The sequence below is a fragment of the Hyalella azteca genome, unplaced genomic scaffold, assembly GCF_000764305.2.
Source record: "Hyalella azteca isolate HAZT.00-mixed unplaced genomic scaffold, Hazt_2.0.2 contig4652, whole genome shotgun sequence".
Classification (NCBI taxonomy): Eukaryota; Metazoa; Arthropoda; class Malacostraca; order Amphipoda; family Hyalellidae; genus Hyalella; species Hyalella azteca.
In genome coordinates, this window is record NW_025934864.1 from 41,772 (window position 1) to 58,109 (window position 16,338).

The following is a 16,338-nucleotide window of genomic DNA, read 5'->3' on the forward strand; positions in this document are numbered from 1 at the left end:
CTAATGAACAGGGAATGTTCCCGCCTGTGCTACCAACAAAATTATTGACATATTGCATTGTTAAATTTAATCACACTAGCAATTTTCCCGGCTCTCCAAGTAAATGATAATTTTCTGTGTTATTGGCGAGTACATAAAACTTTTAAAGGGCTCTTCGGGGCTATATTTTGATGTTTTCACTGTTCACTGAAACCAGCTACGAGATTGGATTTTAGAAGACAACCTTCCATTCTATCGTATTTATTTGTCTGAGGCTGATAATATGTTAATGCATAAACTGCAATGATTGTTCTTTCATGGATTAAGAAACTGACTTAAAAGTGAAGTAAATGTTCCCCGATTTCTATTCAAGGGCCTTCAATTATTCGTTTTAACAAAAATCGTATCAAAGTTCTTGCAATACACTTACTGCTGCTCAGAGCTCATAGAAAAGATGTTCCCATCACCCGAATAAAAAATCTTTCAGCTTCATGGCCATTGCAGGGACTGTATGGAAGCTTGCCATATATTGCGGTGTTCACTAGCTTGTTGGTGTTTTCGGCAAGCTCTTGCCTTAGTTTATGGGGATATCATAAAATTTTTATCAGTAAGGCTCACCACCAAGCCTTTTGGTCGGAAGCGATATTCCGCAGAAATTTTCCGTTTGGCGCTCCACATTTATAATATAATAAAAATTTATCTAAATGCGTGTCACTTTTCGCACTATTTTCTCATTTATGTGTGTAGTATAATGTATCTATAATTCTTTGTAATTTATTCCTTATTTAGCATCAATTATATGTCGTCGGTCATAGCGTCGTTTGTCTCTGTTCATAGCAACGCTTGTCTCATCGTTTCAGGGTCGGTAATTTCCGCCTCTGAGAGTAACGACGAAAGTCTGTGCCATTAAAAATATTAACATCCAGAAATATTATCAATTTTTAGCTTTCATAAAGCCACAGCTTTAGAGTCATAGATGGAAGAGTGAATGCAATTAGTTTATAAGAATTGATGGCAGATCGTAAGAGAGTCTCCATATTAATTTTGCCCAACTTTTTATTAATAAATTGACAGTAATGACAGTTCCGCCTGTAAATCGCAACAGCTCGGCGAAACGGAGTGGAGCAGATTAATATTGTAAATAAGCTTACATATATCTGTCGACTCACACAAAACTTAGGAAACAGTAGGCACATCAATAGTACAGGCGCGTGAAATCCCGTAGAGTTTTACATTTTATAAGTTCACCCCTTGCACAAGCTTCTTCATTCTGCGTTCATCAATTCTATTCAAGTTAATATAACAACTGCTCCTAACTCCCATACAAAGATTCAAATAGAGCAATTTGCATACTAATTCATGTTTTGCATTCGATTATTCTAAGACATTTGGCCTGAACTCCCGCATCGGTTGAATGGGCAAGAGAACCGGATTCAGAGAATCGTGTTAGGTTGGGGGATCGAGCCCAAGCAAGCTGTGAAAATTCGAGATGTCCCTCGCTAGCCGTGGATGATGGCACTTAATTACAGCGTGGCCGTGGACGAGGAGGAAAATATTGTAAACCAATTGTAAAAATAAAATTTAAAAGAAAGCCATTCTATTGCTTTGATTCTTACCTCTCACTCGCTGCCGGAGTTTGTCATCGTAAAGCACCGACTGAGTGGCCAAAACACCACGATCCTGGATACACGCGACGTTGTGTTATTAAATTATATTCATTCATTATGGTCCTTAATAAACTTGCTCTGTAATCACAGTTATGTTTAGGGTATTATTTATTATGAATCAGCTATTGGCCGGAATTTTGTGACCAGAAAATCATAGGAAACCCAAAGTTATATGTGATCTCTGTGTATCCACTCTATAATATGTATTCGTTATTTTAATTAAATAAACTTGAATATTTGGCTCACCGACATAGGGTCTTGCTGCTTGTGCGTGGTCTTATGCAGCAGGTACACGGGTGGGGTCTGGGTCGCAATATGCCGGCGGCGCACTGCGCCTGCGCTGCGCTTCTGAGGTGAGGGAGAGGGGAGAAATAATTTATGAGCTCCAGACTAATAATAATAATATAATAATAATATATGAGCATGTACGTCAAAAATGAAAAATATAGATTTTTCCAATTTATATGTTCATTTTAAAGGTCCAAGAACTGCGCAATTAAAGAGCCCAAAGCCGCGATTGTACGTTCATTTGTTCGTTCGCGACAGTCGTCCAAGCCGTGGATAAAACCTAAACCTTCAATGATCAGAAATTTTAGTTTTTGGCTCTTATGAAAACTTGGAATTCTCATCTTAAAAATGCACCTCGTATGATTTTCAAGCTGCTGCATTGAGAAATACACCATTCGACTTGTGAAGACCAGATCTCGCGATTATCAGGTGACTTTTTCTGATTTCTTTTTTGTTTGGATTATATACTGAAAAAATGGGGGGAGGAGCCAAAATTGAAAAAAAAATCTGAAAAATCAAGAAAAAAATTAGGTTTACAGCGAAGTTCACTCACCTCGCTGTACTTGTGCCACTGTTCGACGTAGAACATGTGTTCCGTAGAGCTTGTGTCCACTGATGTGTTCTCTTGTTCGAACAGCAGCAGCAGCGGCGTCTCTTCAAGGAACACTCGCAACATTTCAATTTAATTCTTTAATTTATTAAGTCAATACAATTAAATCGTTGGCTTCAATTTTTGTAACTCATTTTTGGCTACTGTTTGAAGTCACTGCGATTTCATTTCTCATAACAGCTCGAATCTTTCCCAAAAAATGACATATGAAAGATTTCATTTATGTGTACCAGAAACTTTTTAAGAAGAAAATGCGTGAAAGAAAGTTTTCATTTCAGCTTACGAATAACTTAATAACGCAAACACTTAGCAAAACATAAATCCGTACACTTCATCCCAGTGAAACTGTCGACCGGCGGTAGAGAACACGGACCAATATCTGCCATACATAGCGAGAAACCCGCTATGGGCCCGTGACCCGCAGTGGGCTCGCTGCCCCATGTTACCCTATAATTTCGAGTTGAATTCAATCTATACATCCATGCATAATATATCAATTAATATTTCAACCCAACGTAAAACTTTTCGATATTTGAAGAAAATGTTGGGTTATTACTCAATTGTTGATCCGAGATTTGTCAGCAAAGATGCCAAGGTTATACTGGAAACCTGGGACTGTGCGCAACTAATTGCGTGCCAAACAACTGCAACGTCCCCATGGCAACCATGAGCAACGTTTCCATGGCAATCACATGTAACGTTTCCTTGGCAACCCACACATCTGTACGCTTACCAAGAAAGTCTTCAATTTTCAGGGCAACACTTTCATGTTGAATAAATTCACAAATTTTATGACATCGTCACGATTCGTTTTCAAGTGCAAGTCTCGTCGGGTTTAGAATTTTGAAACTGACCAATCAAATCTCTTCCATCAAATCAAAATGCGTACAAATTTCACTTTTATAAAATTAAAAAAGGTATGCGTGACATCAAATAATCATTATTTGTTTCTTTATTCATTGTCAACTGTTAGGAATTTGTCATTGAGTGACAAAATTACGACAACGATTACGATTGCGTACCAGAACTTACCTCGAGATGGGTATTTTATGTTGACGCTAGGTTTTCTGTAATAAAAATTGTATAAATTGCGCAATTTGTACTCCTATGTATTATATTTAGAGCTGACGTGGATGAGAACCGACGGGAAGTTTTGCATCGACTTTCCACTGTGGAAAATTCGGCTATAATAAACTAGAGAACTAATTAAGTTTCTCATCAGTGAAGCAATATAACGCATTAAAAGATGTTGCGCGGCTGCACTGTCTATTTGGTCCGCTTTGTTACCAATTCCAGTATTGCACATAACCTTGATGTTTGAATCGCGATGATTCTCCAGGTTCACACTTAGGATGAGTCTACCTACACTCATCCTAAGTACGTTTATATATCTAATAATAGTAATTCCATTAAAATGAAATTAACATGTTAACATGAATTAACAATAATTCCATTAACATAGCCCAGTGTTTAAAGTTCAGAGTACCAAGTTTGGCGCAGAGAGGCGCGGGTTCGATCCCAGCTCTGTGCGCCAGTTTCTGGTCAGAATCAGCGAGGAGGCCGGAATTTGAATCAGTGAGTTGTGAGTTCGAGACCGCAACAAGCTGTGGATGTTCTGCAATGTTAAATCGGCGACAGGCCTACGGCCTAATAAACGCTGAAACCGCTATATAAAATGAGTTGTAACATAAGACTGAGGAATCATTTCAACTTTTTCAACATGGTTTTGGTACACAAAATAATCCAATCCATAATAATACAGCGGGGTGTATTTCTAGATTTTGTTCCTGACATTAACCAACCAGCGTGTCATGCGTGTTCATTAATTAGGATGAAGATAAACAAATGGAATTTGCTGTTATGTTGATAATTAATTAATTCAGTGATTTCAGAACTTACAAATTAATTTTTCACTTGCGATCAAGCTTAAATATTAATTTACTTATAATGCTTTAATCAAGATCAGCCATTAATGTACTTGGTGACATGCATTTCAATTTCCAATAAATTCAATACAATTTCAAATTATATCATCAGGCACTCAGTAAATTCTCAGGGCCTACTTTCACATTTTACGACCTTGATGACAGAAAAAGAATTTTTCCGATTTTAAAATTTCGTATAACCCAATTTATTCCAAAGTCTAACACATAACCATAATTGTGTCGATCTTGTATGAGTACAGTACAATCAGTTCAGATCGAGTTTGACTAGAAATAGAGCATCTTAAAACATATTCTCGAAATAATCACAAGAAAGTAAAACAGGACAGATTTTGAAACTTTCAATGCAATGTCACACAATGATGTCCATAGCAGTCGCTGTGCCAACACTTTACAATATTAAAATATTTCACAAGTCACCTTACGGTAACTACAATGTTTATTGAACGTCATATATCAAGTGAAATCGTCTCATTATTAACGTGGCTCTAAAGTCATGAGCCTGGAATGTTTCACTAAGACAGTACCAGCACACAATTAACGAACGAAAAGCCGAACAAATTTTTGAAAATTCAAGCATTCGACCAACAGCTGCGAAAATTGTGAGCAAAATCGGAGAGTATGTATACAATTAAACTTTTTTATGATATTACGTAGACCCCAACATTGTTTCTCTCCTGGGGGCTGTGTATAGTTTGAACCCTCCCTAAAACTGCAGTACTACTTCTTCATTTTGCGATGCTTAATTCAAAAAATTATATCGAGACCAAAATCTCGTATGACGCACTAATGCTTCCTGACTAGAAACATTTCAAGAGGAATATTCAGCTTTAGGACGGTGCGTACATAATAAAAATATAGTTTGATATTCGGGATGGTTCAAGCAACGTTCTCTGATTACACGAAAAATATCCATGTACACAATTGGTGCTAAGTCTGAATTGATGTATGATGATTTTATCGATATGATGATTTGATGTATAATAGTTCTTATGACGAAATGATTTGATGTAGCATGATTCTTGCAACAAAATTATTTGATCCAATATAATTATTAGTACGCGACTCTAGTGACAAAATTATTTTCAGTAACGTGATTCTAGGTTATGGAATAATTTGATGTACCATGATTCTGTGGAAAAATCCTCCTCATGATTTGATACTATGTTGACTATCGTTATTTGATAATTTCCTGATACACTATTGTAATAAAGCAGTAATGTCGTAAATACATAAAAGATCGCATCGAAATGACGATCTTAAACCTTTGCCTTTCGTTATACAAAGCAGAAAAAATTATGAATGTTTCAAAAGCGTCAAAAAAGCTGATATTCAAAAATGTAATTACGTCGAGTGTTTATCTTACGTTTTATGTGCAACAACGTGTCACTTTATACACGTGTATTTTCATAAATTAATGCACATTGTTCTGTTTTAGTTATGTCAATATAAATAAATTTAGAATCTGAATACGTTTTAATTAATAAGTCTTCAATATCTGCGGTTTCTACAATGAGATGAAGAAAAACTGAGCCGACTCAGCAGTGCTAAATTTAATAATTCACGATTATATTAGTCACATTGTCAATTCCATTTTACTTGAAAATTATATTTACTTGTGAAATTTACAATGGATGAATTTTCAGAGACATTAAGTACTTCAAAAATCGTTGAAATTTTTCTAGCGTCTTTCTTATTCTATATTATGTTATATTTTACATACAATTAAGTGTCTTCCGTCGGTATGAGAATAACAACTGAATTAATGTCAAAATTGACAATGTTCGCTGCTCGAAACTTGATAGTTTTGCAGCCAATTGGATACGGGCTTGCTAATTATTAGAATTGTTTTCGTCGCACAATCAGAGGCACATAATTCCACCTGACATCATAAAAATATTAATGCACGTGTGGATCATATACACTGAGTTGCTTATCATCATCGAGTATCAGCTATCATCACCTATCGAGCAGTCATCATTACCGTTCAGTAACCCCCCTTTATATCACCATAGCCATTCAGTACTAACCTTTAGATTATTATCCAGAATTACTAACACGTAGCAAGTAACTGTGTAATTGATCAAACATATCGACAGAAAAACAGTTTAGATTTTTCTTTTACTTTGTTCTGAGTCATTGATATATATTCCAATACCTTGTATCATCTGAATATAAAATGAAAACACAGCGTCATAATCAAATACACATCACAATTACTGCACATGTTGCTCGCATGATTACTAATGACAAATTGTCTTGGTGTGCATCTTCTCTTGTATTATACATACTCTAAGAATATAAGGCAGTACAAATGAGATCGCTTATAATTCACCATAAAAATCAAATTAACCAATATTCTGTTAGTCCATTTCCCAAGGACGTTTTGGAAATCATTCAATTATATAGGTGAGGACTAGAGCACATTATATAAAATGTAATGGGACACATCTTCGTAAATATCATTATAAATAACTATAGAAACAGTCCATTTTATCCCAAAAGCGATGTAATCTATAAATATTAATTTAAGAATTTTTGATCCCCATTCACTGAATAATATTGAATATACTTTATTCATGTTCCAATTTGTAAATTGTTATCCGTAGACTTACGAGTAGTTCGTGAGCGTTTCTCCTCTGAATGATGTTTATCGCCGACTAGCAACTTAATTCCAGGTTCCAAACTCTTAATGATAAGACTTATAGTGACAGAATCTAATTATTTACATAACCTCGCTTTACTTATTGTATTTATAAAATAAACATACAGTGCACTTCATCATACCATGCGTCATGCACCGAGTTCATTACTTCCAAATTTGAACGAAGTCAAAACCTATGGGGCGAGACCGATGACAGGAACATTGTATTCTTTGTAATTCAATATTTCAATATTAAATTAAAAGCAATGCATTTGCAAAATAAATTACTACATCTCCATCAAACAAGTTTACGATAAAGAGATGGCGAGCTTACTCAGCGATTTCTTTCATGTTAAATTTCTCGCTGAACTTGCGGTTTAAATTATTGTATAAATATAATATATTGTACAATATTATACAATATAATATATTGTATAATATTGTATAAATATTATTGTAAGGTATAATTATTGTCTATGGTAATTTAGTAGCAACGTATTCTCGGTGAACTTGCGGTTTAAGCAGACCAATGATATAAGTATAAATATTATTGTAAGGTATAATTATTGTCTATGGTAATTTAGTAGCGACGTATTCTCGCTGAACTTGCGGTGTAAATTATTGTATAAATATAATATATTGTACAATATTAAACAATATAATATATTGTATAATATTGTATAAATATTATTGTAAGGTATAATTATTGTCTACGGTAGTTTAGTAGCGACGTATCTAAATAATCACAAGGCAGGATCACATGTCCAGCGAGCGGTCTGAGACCGGACGCGGCGATGCAGCGACAGACTGCGCGGCGGAGCTGGAACAGCTGCTTGGTGTCACCTGCAACATGTGCTCATTTTAGTTCATTGTTGCGTTACCTTAAGCTTTACTTTTTGCATTAAATAAAATATTACGCTAATGAGGATAATCATTTCAAGTTGTATTAACACATTCACGCTCGCTGACGGCTACAGCCGTCCCACATGCGGCAGCAGCTCTCAAAAATCACTGAGCACCAGTATATCTTCTCTAATAGAAAGTTCTGAACAATAATAGCTGGTGTAAAACAGTCGTACATTAGCGCAAAACTTGGCAGAGAAAGCGCATCTCTTAATAACTCCTATGTAATTGTTGCAATGCCGGCTCTTCACATACCCTGTATCTTTTGACTGTTACATGTGGAAGGCTATAACTGTTCCTGCTTATTGAACCAAACAAGAAATACTGAGGCGAGCGTGAATACACGTGTTAATTACTTGGAAAGGCATGTTCTACATCATACCTGTATGACGGGCTATTGGAAAGACATCATACCTGTATGACGGGCACTTGGAAAGGCATGTCACACATCATACCTGTATGACGGGCACTTGGAAAGGCATCATACCTGTATGACGGGCACTTGGAAAGGCATGTTGTGGTCCGCCACAGCCACGACGCTGGTCCGCCTCGCCACATTGGACCGCTGTAGACTGGCGTTGCGTTGCGCTGGCTGCGGACTCACTGCCCCGTCCGCAACAATTGAACTGCCTCCAAAAATTGGCGGCGAAGTTTCCGCGCGCGTCAGGTCGCCGTAGTTCATTTCTGTGCGGAACTTGAAAGTTTCTGTGAATGAATTGCCACCCGCAACCTCTTCGACCGTGCGCGCCTCGTCCGGTGCATTCATCGTAACTCGTTTTAGTTTACTGGAAAATAAGAAACTTATTAGCCACGACATAGTGCTTGTTGCCTTTTAATTAATTATATCAGAACTCAGAGAATGGGTACGATGAATGCATATTGGACAAGCCATAGTGGTTCCAATGCGGAGAGGTACGAGAAAGCATACTACAGTTATACGGTATTTTTTATGCAGTATGAACGATTTTAGGTTGATATTATTTGCTGCTCAAAAAAAATAAATTCTTCTCTCCAGATAATATGGCAACGACAGTCAACTGTTGCCACACGCGCTCAGCACGGCCCAGCCACCCAACAATCCAAATAACGCATATACATAATTTGTTAGTTAATATCCGCATTAAGTGAAATAAAACGCAATTTAATTCAGTTCTCTTAATATCTCTAAACTATATCAAGAGAACATTTGTGCAAAAAAATAGCGTTCTCAAATGCATATCTATAATTATTCAGCGCTTGAGAATCAATAGAAACGGCATTTTTCTAGAGCTAAGATATTTCGTCACCAAGATAATGTATGATAATGTATATCCCACCATTATCTTCACCGATATAAGATAATGCGTCACCGAGCTAAGATAATCCGTCACCGAGCTTATATAATAAGTCACCGTGTTAAGATAACGGGTCACCGAGCTAAGATAATGCGTCACCGAGCAAAGATACTGCGTCACCGAGCTAAGATAATGCGTCACCGAGTTAAGATAATGCGTCACCGAGCTGAGATAACGCGTCACCGAGTTAAGATAATGCGTCACCGAGCTAAGATAATGCGTCACCGAGTTAAGATAATGCGTCACCGAGCTAAGATAACGAGTCACCGAGTTAAGATAATGCGTCACCTGGGAGGCACTAAGTCGTCGGGCGGAAAGGAGGCGACATCCCGGCGCTCAGGCGGCGCCCACACGGGCATGGCGTAGTGCCCGGTGCCCGGCCGTGATCTGCCGTAAACATATACGTAGTACAGGGCTCCCAGCTCATTCTTATAATATGTTATTATTTATTAAGGATTTCCGATATCTTACAACAATTACACTAAAATTCTCCGGTTAATAGTAACTTTTTTGTGAAATAATGAAAATATCGCGCTAGATATTATTACGAAAAAATACTTCATGTTAAATATCGCCTGCCTTATACTATCACTTATTATGTATTGTGTAATTTATTTTATTACTTTGCTTGCAATTAGGTATTTTCATGTAAATTTATTATGGCATTAATTTTAACTCGGTGTTTGCTAATTTTGACTACGTGATTATTGCTTAAAGTTATCAATAAAATCAATTTTTATGCAGCCAGCCACAATAAAACTTTTCAGTTTCGAATCAGGGAAGCAATTTTTAAGTGAAGTAATAAAGCTGCTAATGAATTATCCTATGTTAATTCAGGACCGATTATTTAAATTATTTTTGCTGAAAAAACTGTAATCTTAATTCTTATTTAATTAGCTAGTAACAGATAACGTACTAATTCGTAAATTATTTTCTCCATAGTTATAAGTCCTTGATAATTGATATTGATTGCAATGTAAAAATTTTCTTCAGTTTAATGAGCTCAATCGATCATTTGATTGTTTTTTTACATCGAGAAGCAGAGCCTCAATATCAAGCTATGGTTTTTCATCACTAATAATTTCAATAATTGAATAATGATGATATTATATACAACCACCAAATATGTGATGATAGTTGTTATTTCAACTTTAGAAGCACAGCAAATATCCTGTACAAAATAAAAGCCATATCATCGTCGGCTGACCTTTGGCCACCCATAACCCGTCGATAATATTTACACCGCAGAGTTATCGGTTGATCAGGTCTTGCCTAACTTAAATCTGCTCTCTGAAAAGTTAATGACTCATTTTGCCCAAGTAGTGACACACTTTCAGCACGTAGTACATATACGGATTAAATTAGGGCATAAATTCCAATTTAAAAAATGAAATGTTAATTTTAAATTTTATTTTTACGCAACAACAAACTACAACAGTGTTTTAGCTCTATCATTTATTCAATAAAAAATGTTAAGGTTGATTTCTCAACACAATACATCGAAGAAACACGCCCGAGCAGCCATGTATATGTAAATACGGCTAGCGCTTCAACCATACACAACACACAAACATCGGCAAAAATCTATGATACATACTCCTGATATTTATGGTGTTGACCTTAATGTAATTGGCACGTGAGCAAAACGAATTACGGAACGGTAAAACCAATACGCCCGCATGCCAATAATGAAACCGTTGCGTAATTTTTGTTAAATACTCCAATTATGAAGTGGTTATGTTACTATTGTGTATATACGCCAAAGATGACATGGACATGTTATTGTTGCGTATGTATCCCTAAGGATGACACGGTCATGTATGTGTTGCGTATGTATCCCTAAGGATGACATGGCGTGCACGATGGATGCCCATATACCAGGCACCCGCATGCGCTGGTCGGGTAAATTATCTCGCCATTCATTCATCCTAAGCGAACTCCATCGCATGTCGTCTCGGACAGTCGGTAATAACATAATTATTGTCAGTTCAAATCATAGCCATAAGACACACGTTATTTAGATCGTTAATAAGAACCAAGAATTTTCATGAAAAACTGACATCGTACTTTTATTTCTTTCGTACTCTTTTATTTCATTTGTACTCTTTTATTTCATTTGTACTCTTTTATTTCATTTGTACTCTTTTATTTCATTTGTACTCTTTTACTTCATTCGTACTCTGCAGCGATGCTTGACCTATACAATCTACACTGAAAGTAAAAGATTGGCCTTGTCAGTTGAGGGAGAATGGATGGCGTTGGCAAATGCCAAACTAGACAACAAAGTGAATCTTTGTAGGTTTCAGTGAACGCGACGTCTCTATAAGTAACGAGCAGAACGATCCCGGGTACAAAGTACTGTACTCATCGCAAGTTTTGCATTTTCGTACCCAACAAAGAAAAAGGTAATTTCCTAATCAGAGAAATTTCAAATTCAAGCTATTCTATGCATTTTGTGTGTCTTTAAGAATTAAAGAAATTCTTGTACAAAAAAATTACAATTCATAATCCAATCATTTCTATAGACTAGAATTTATGTTATTTATATAAAATATCCACACTAAATTTCAAAATTTTATTGCATTAAATCTTAATTCGCCATGGAAGAAACGCTGTCAATATAATTTGATGAAGAAAGAAAATGCTGTTTGTTACACTGGAATTAGGCCTTGAAAATTAACATTATTGTAACGTAGTATTAGCCAGGCTTTCGATTTCGGTAAATGCTCCGCGTTAATTACCCTATCCCATGTACTTACGTGTCATGCACTTAACCATGCACTTACGTGCTATGTATTTAAGTACTATGTACTTAAGTACCATATACTTAAGATAGAGCTTTTAGCCGGCTAATTTTAGCCTTATTATAAAAAACGCTTTTTGCGCGTATATGCTACGCACGATCGTATAGAACGACCGAAGTTGAAAATACTGTATTATTTTCACGGTAGCGTTGAATTACGTAATATAATGAACATTTTTCATGGATGAGGATTCTTTTTAATCTATACTGGAATATTACCCTGCACTGGGGGAGGGCCCTCTGGAGGAGAGGGCGGAGTGAGGGGTGGAGGCTGTGGTGCAAGGGGAGAGCGGCGGTGGAGGGGAGACGGCGTCAAAGGATACAGGATCCATCCACCAGGAGCTCCTGCGCAGGGACATCACAGGCAATGCCTGGAAGGGAAAGACACATCACAGGCAATGCCTGGAGGAGAAAGACACATCACAGGCAATGCCTGGAGAGGGAAAACACATCACAGGCAATGCCTGGAGGAGAAAGACACATCAGAGGTAATGCCTGGAGGAGAAAGACACATCACAGGCAATGCCTGGAGGAGAAAGACACATCACAGGCAATGCCTGGAGGAGAAAGACACATCACAGGCAATGCCTGGAGTAGAAAGACACATCAGAGGTAATGCCTGGAGGAGAAAGACACATCAGAGGTAATGCCTGGAGGAGAAAGACACATCAGAGGTAATGCCTGGAGGAGAAAGACACATCACAGGCAATGCCTGGAGGAGAAAGACACATCACAGGCAATGCCTGGAGGAGAAAGACACATCACAGGCAATGCCTGGAGTAGANCAATATTACCATAAAAATGTTCTTCTTTTAAATAAAACAAGTTTCAACTTCATAACGTTCTTAGTTTTTTATTTATTAACAAATTAAAAGGGTCAGTTAATTCTGGTACACCCTGTATTATAAGACACACCAAAACACGCATACATTTTCAGCAGTGGGCAGTACACACCTGGTGGGGGAGTACACAGTACACACCTGGTGGGGGAGTACACAGTACACACCTGGTGGGGGAGTACACAGTACACACCTGGTGGGGGAGTACACAGTACACACCTGGTGGGGGAGTACACAGTACACACCTGGTGGGGAAGTACACAGTACACACCTGGTGGGGGGTGGGGGCATGCACCCTGGTGGGGGAGTCGCTGGGGATGGAGAAGCTGCGGCGGATTTGGTCCAACTGCGCCTCGGACTCAAGACGCGAGTTCTCGCGCTCGTCGCGCTGGATCTGAACCAAGAAAACTTCATTAATTACCAGGCTTATGCGTTGAATTTCAATTTATATAAATAAATTATGTTTGAAAATATGCTTCCTTTAGTCAAGTTTATGGCAATTCGATTTGCCAGGACTGCTGATTCTTAGGGCAAATAATTTATACTTTCCATGCAATGGAAGAACAATGCTGTTCTCAGAACCTGAGACTGGAACTATTGACGATAAGTGAACTGCGAAATGTAATGATATGGATTACCTAGCATCCCAACGCGCAGGATTATATAACTGAATAAAGGAATGTAATGTGATGGATTACCTTGCGTCCCAACGCACAGGACGATATAACTGAGCAAAAGAATGTAATGTGATGGATTACCTTGCGTCCCAACGCGCAGAACGATATGCCCACGACGATCATGAGTAATCCAGTAGCTATGCAGATGGGGCCAATAATCCGCAAATTTTTCGATGGATGACCAAGTTTCTTATGAGATGAAGCATTGCTTATTTGCTCGTTCTCTCCATTCCCTTTCTGAACTTCCTGAGTCAGAGCTCCCGTCTGTGCGGCACTATTTTCCAGAAACTTCGGGACCTGAAATTCAGCCTCGAAAGTTTCCGCGGCTGCCGGAGAAATGGTCGACGGTGGAGGCGCCCTTAAGGCTGCTGATGAGGCCACAGTCTGGTCAGGGTTGTTGGCGGGCCCGAAGGCGACGTAAGTCAAGACCATCCCCGCCAGCAGGCAGAAGGCACCACAGATGATCAGAGTCAAGTGACAGTGTGGCGACAGCGCCACGCCTGATATCAGTAAACCACCACCTTCGTTTCGCTCAACCTTAATAAATAGGAACAATTAGTAATTTATTTGAGAATATTTGCTAATATTGTTCAATAAATGATCGATTTTCTAGTTCATGCAAACTTTGTTTAACCGTATGCGATTTGGCAACGCAGGTTTAACCAACAACTGGTTAATAAAATAATTTATGATTTCCCTAATATTCATCAAATTATTAGAGAAAATCTACACTGAACACAAGCATGTCCTACAACTTAAATTCATACACCATCATTTCAAAGGTTTTATTTTTAGAATCACGAAATTTGGAGTGCCAAAACTCACATGAAGTTTTTCGATGACAACGTCGGCAGTTGACGGTCGTCGCAGAGGGACGTTCGGGACGGATAGGAACGAAATCCCGCCTTCGTCGTCCACACTGTCACGACCACAGCGGCCTTTTCTGCAAGACTCTGCGTCCTCGTCGTTGTTGTTGTTCGGGTTCATGTTGACCGCCCAGGCCACGTCCCGAGACACCGGCCGGTTTCTGAAGCCTGAATACGTCCGGGACGTAAGGCTGTGAGCCGAGGTAGGCCTATCCCATTGATTTCCATGACTTGAATAAAGACCTTCCTTCTCATACGATTCTCGATCGCCTTCAGGTTGGCCGTAAGGGGAATTGAGCAGCGGCGTGGACCTCACAAGACGGTCCTTATCGGGGCACTGGTCGCTCTCTTCCAGGCAACGTGTCGAGCTCAGAGGAAGCTTCTTCGCCTGAAGTCTGTCATTCTCCTGAAATTAATTTAATAAATTAGGTTCTAGATGAAATATGCCGCACCTTCGTCCGACCAAATCGTTTAAACAATAAGTATAAACAAAGTGATTAACTCAATTAAACATAGTCACAAACGCTAGTTTATCCTTTACAGCGACATGCTTCTGCATCGATAAGTAGCATTCGTGAGCACATTTATTCTGCAACTACTCTCTTCAGAAATCAGAATAAAGTGCCACCTGTTTATTGTGATAGTCATATGTACCCTAAACAATCGATATCCACATGAGGAGTAATGTTATTTATTGACAGTTTTTTTTTTTTTGTAGTGTTGGAGTCAAGATCCGTAATTTTTGCCTCAACTAACCCTGACCAATATTCATAAAAAGTCTATTTTGATGACTTCAAATTGTCTTGGGAACAGTACGACCCAAAATGAAAGAGTTACCCTTCATTACTCGATGCGTAGCTGCCATTCTCTATGTGGCTCGCGTCAGGAATGCGTAAGATACGCAAGAGTCCACCAGTCGATGATAAGTCGAAGTCTCATCAAAAACTCAAAGTTATCGAGTGACGCTGGGCAGCTGACACAAATTACGACTTATGTGTGTTGTGCTACCGGACGTATTACAACCGACACCCGCGAAATGGTCTTCATACATCAACAGAAACCACCAAGACTATGTCTGAGATCCAACGACATCACCGAGATTATGTCTGGAGTTAAACAGTAGCTACCGAAATTATATCTGAGCTCCAACATAAACCTCCGAGATCATGTCTGAACCCCAATAGAAGCCACAGGGATTTTGTATGGACTCCAAAAAAGCAGAAAAAATTATATCTGAATTCCAACCTGAAGTTCTAAGAAGCAATTGGACCCAAATAAAAGCTGTTAAATTATGTCAGAGGTCTCACTCTCGTTAGCGGCACAACAGTGCAGTGAAAAGACAACGAGCGTCTTGCGATCAGGCGTTATGTCCCAACACTTATCAACACATCCACTACAACACTTATCAACCCAACTATCCACTACAGCACTTATCAACACCACTACACATCGACTACAACACTTATCAACACCACTACACATCCACAACACTTATCAACCCAACTATCCACTACAGCACTTATCAACACCGCTACACATTCACTACAACACTTATCCACACCACTACACATCCACTACATCACTTATCCACAACACTACACATCTACTAAAACACTTATCCACACCACTACTCATCCACCACAACACTTATCAACACCGCTACACATCCACTACAACACTTATCCACACCACTACACATCCACTACAACACTTATCAACACCACTACACATCCACTACAACACTTATCAACACAACTTCACATCCACTACAACACTTATCAACAC

At 38.4% G+C, this 16,338-nt stretch overlaps 1 protein-coding gene across 1 annotated transcript in view; it reads right to left on the minus strand.

Moving 5' to 3' along the window:
• Window positions 1-7,812: 7,812 nt before the first annotated feature.
• LOC108667280 overlaps window positions 7,813-16,338 on the minus strand; it is a 22,224-nt gene continuing 13,698 nt past the window's right edge. The window contains exons 2-8 of the mRNA XM_018154287.2: window positions 14,513-14,959; window positions 13,769-14,224; window positions 13,282-13,404; window positions 12,391-12,542; window positions 9,657-9,755; window positions 8,522-8,819; window positions 7,813-7,974 (exon numbers count right to left, since the gene is read on the minus strand). Coding sequence (XP_018009776.2) covers window positions 7,888-7,974; window positions 8,522-8,819; window positions 9,657-9,755; window positions 12,391-12,542; window positions 13,282-13,404; window positions 13,769-14,224; window positions 14,513-14,959 — 1,662 coding nt within the window. The 3' untranslated portion in view covers window positions 7,813-7,887. The remainder of the gene's footprint in view (window positions 7,975-8,521; window positions 8,820-9,656; window positions 9,756-12,390; window positions 12,543-13,281; window positions 13,405-13,768; window positions 14,225-14,512; window positions 14,960-16,338) is intronic.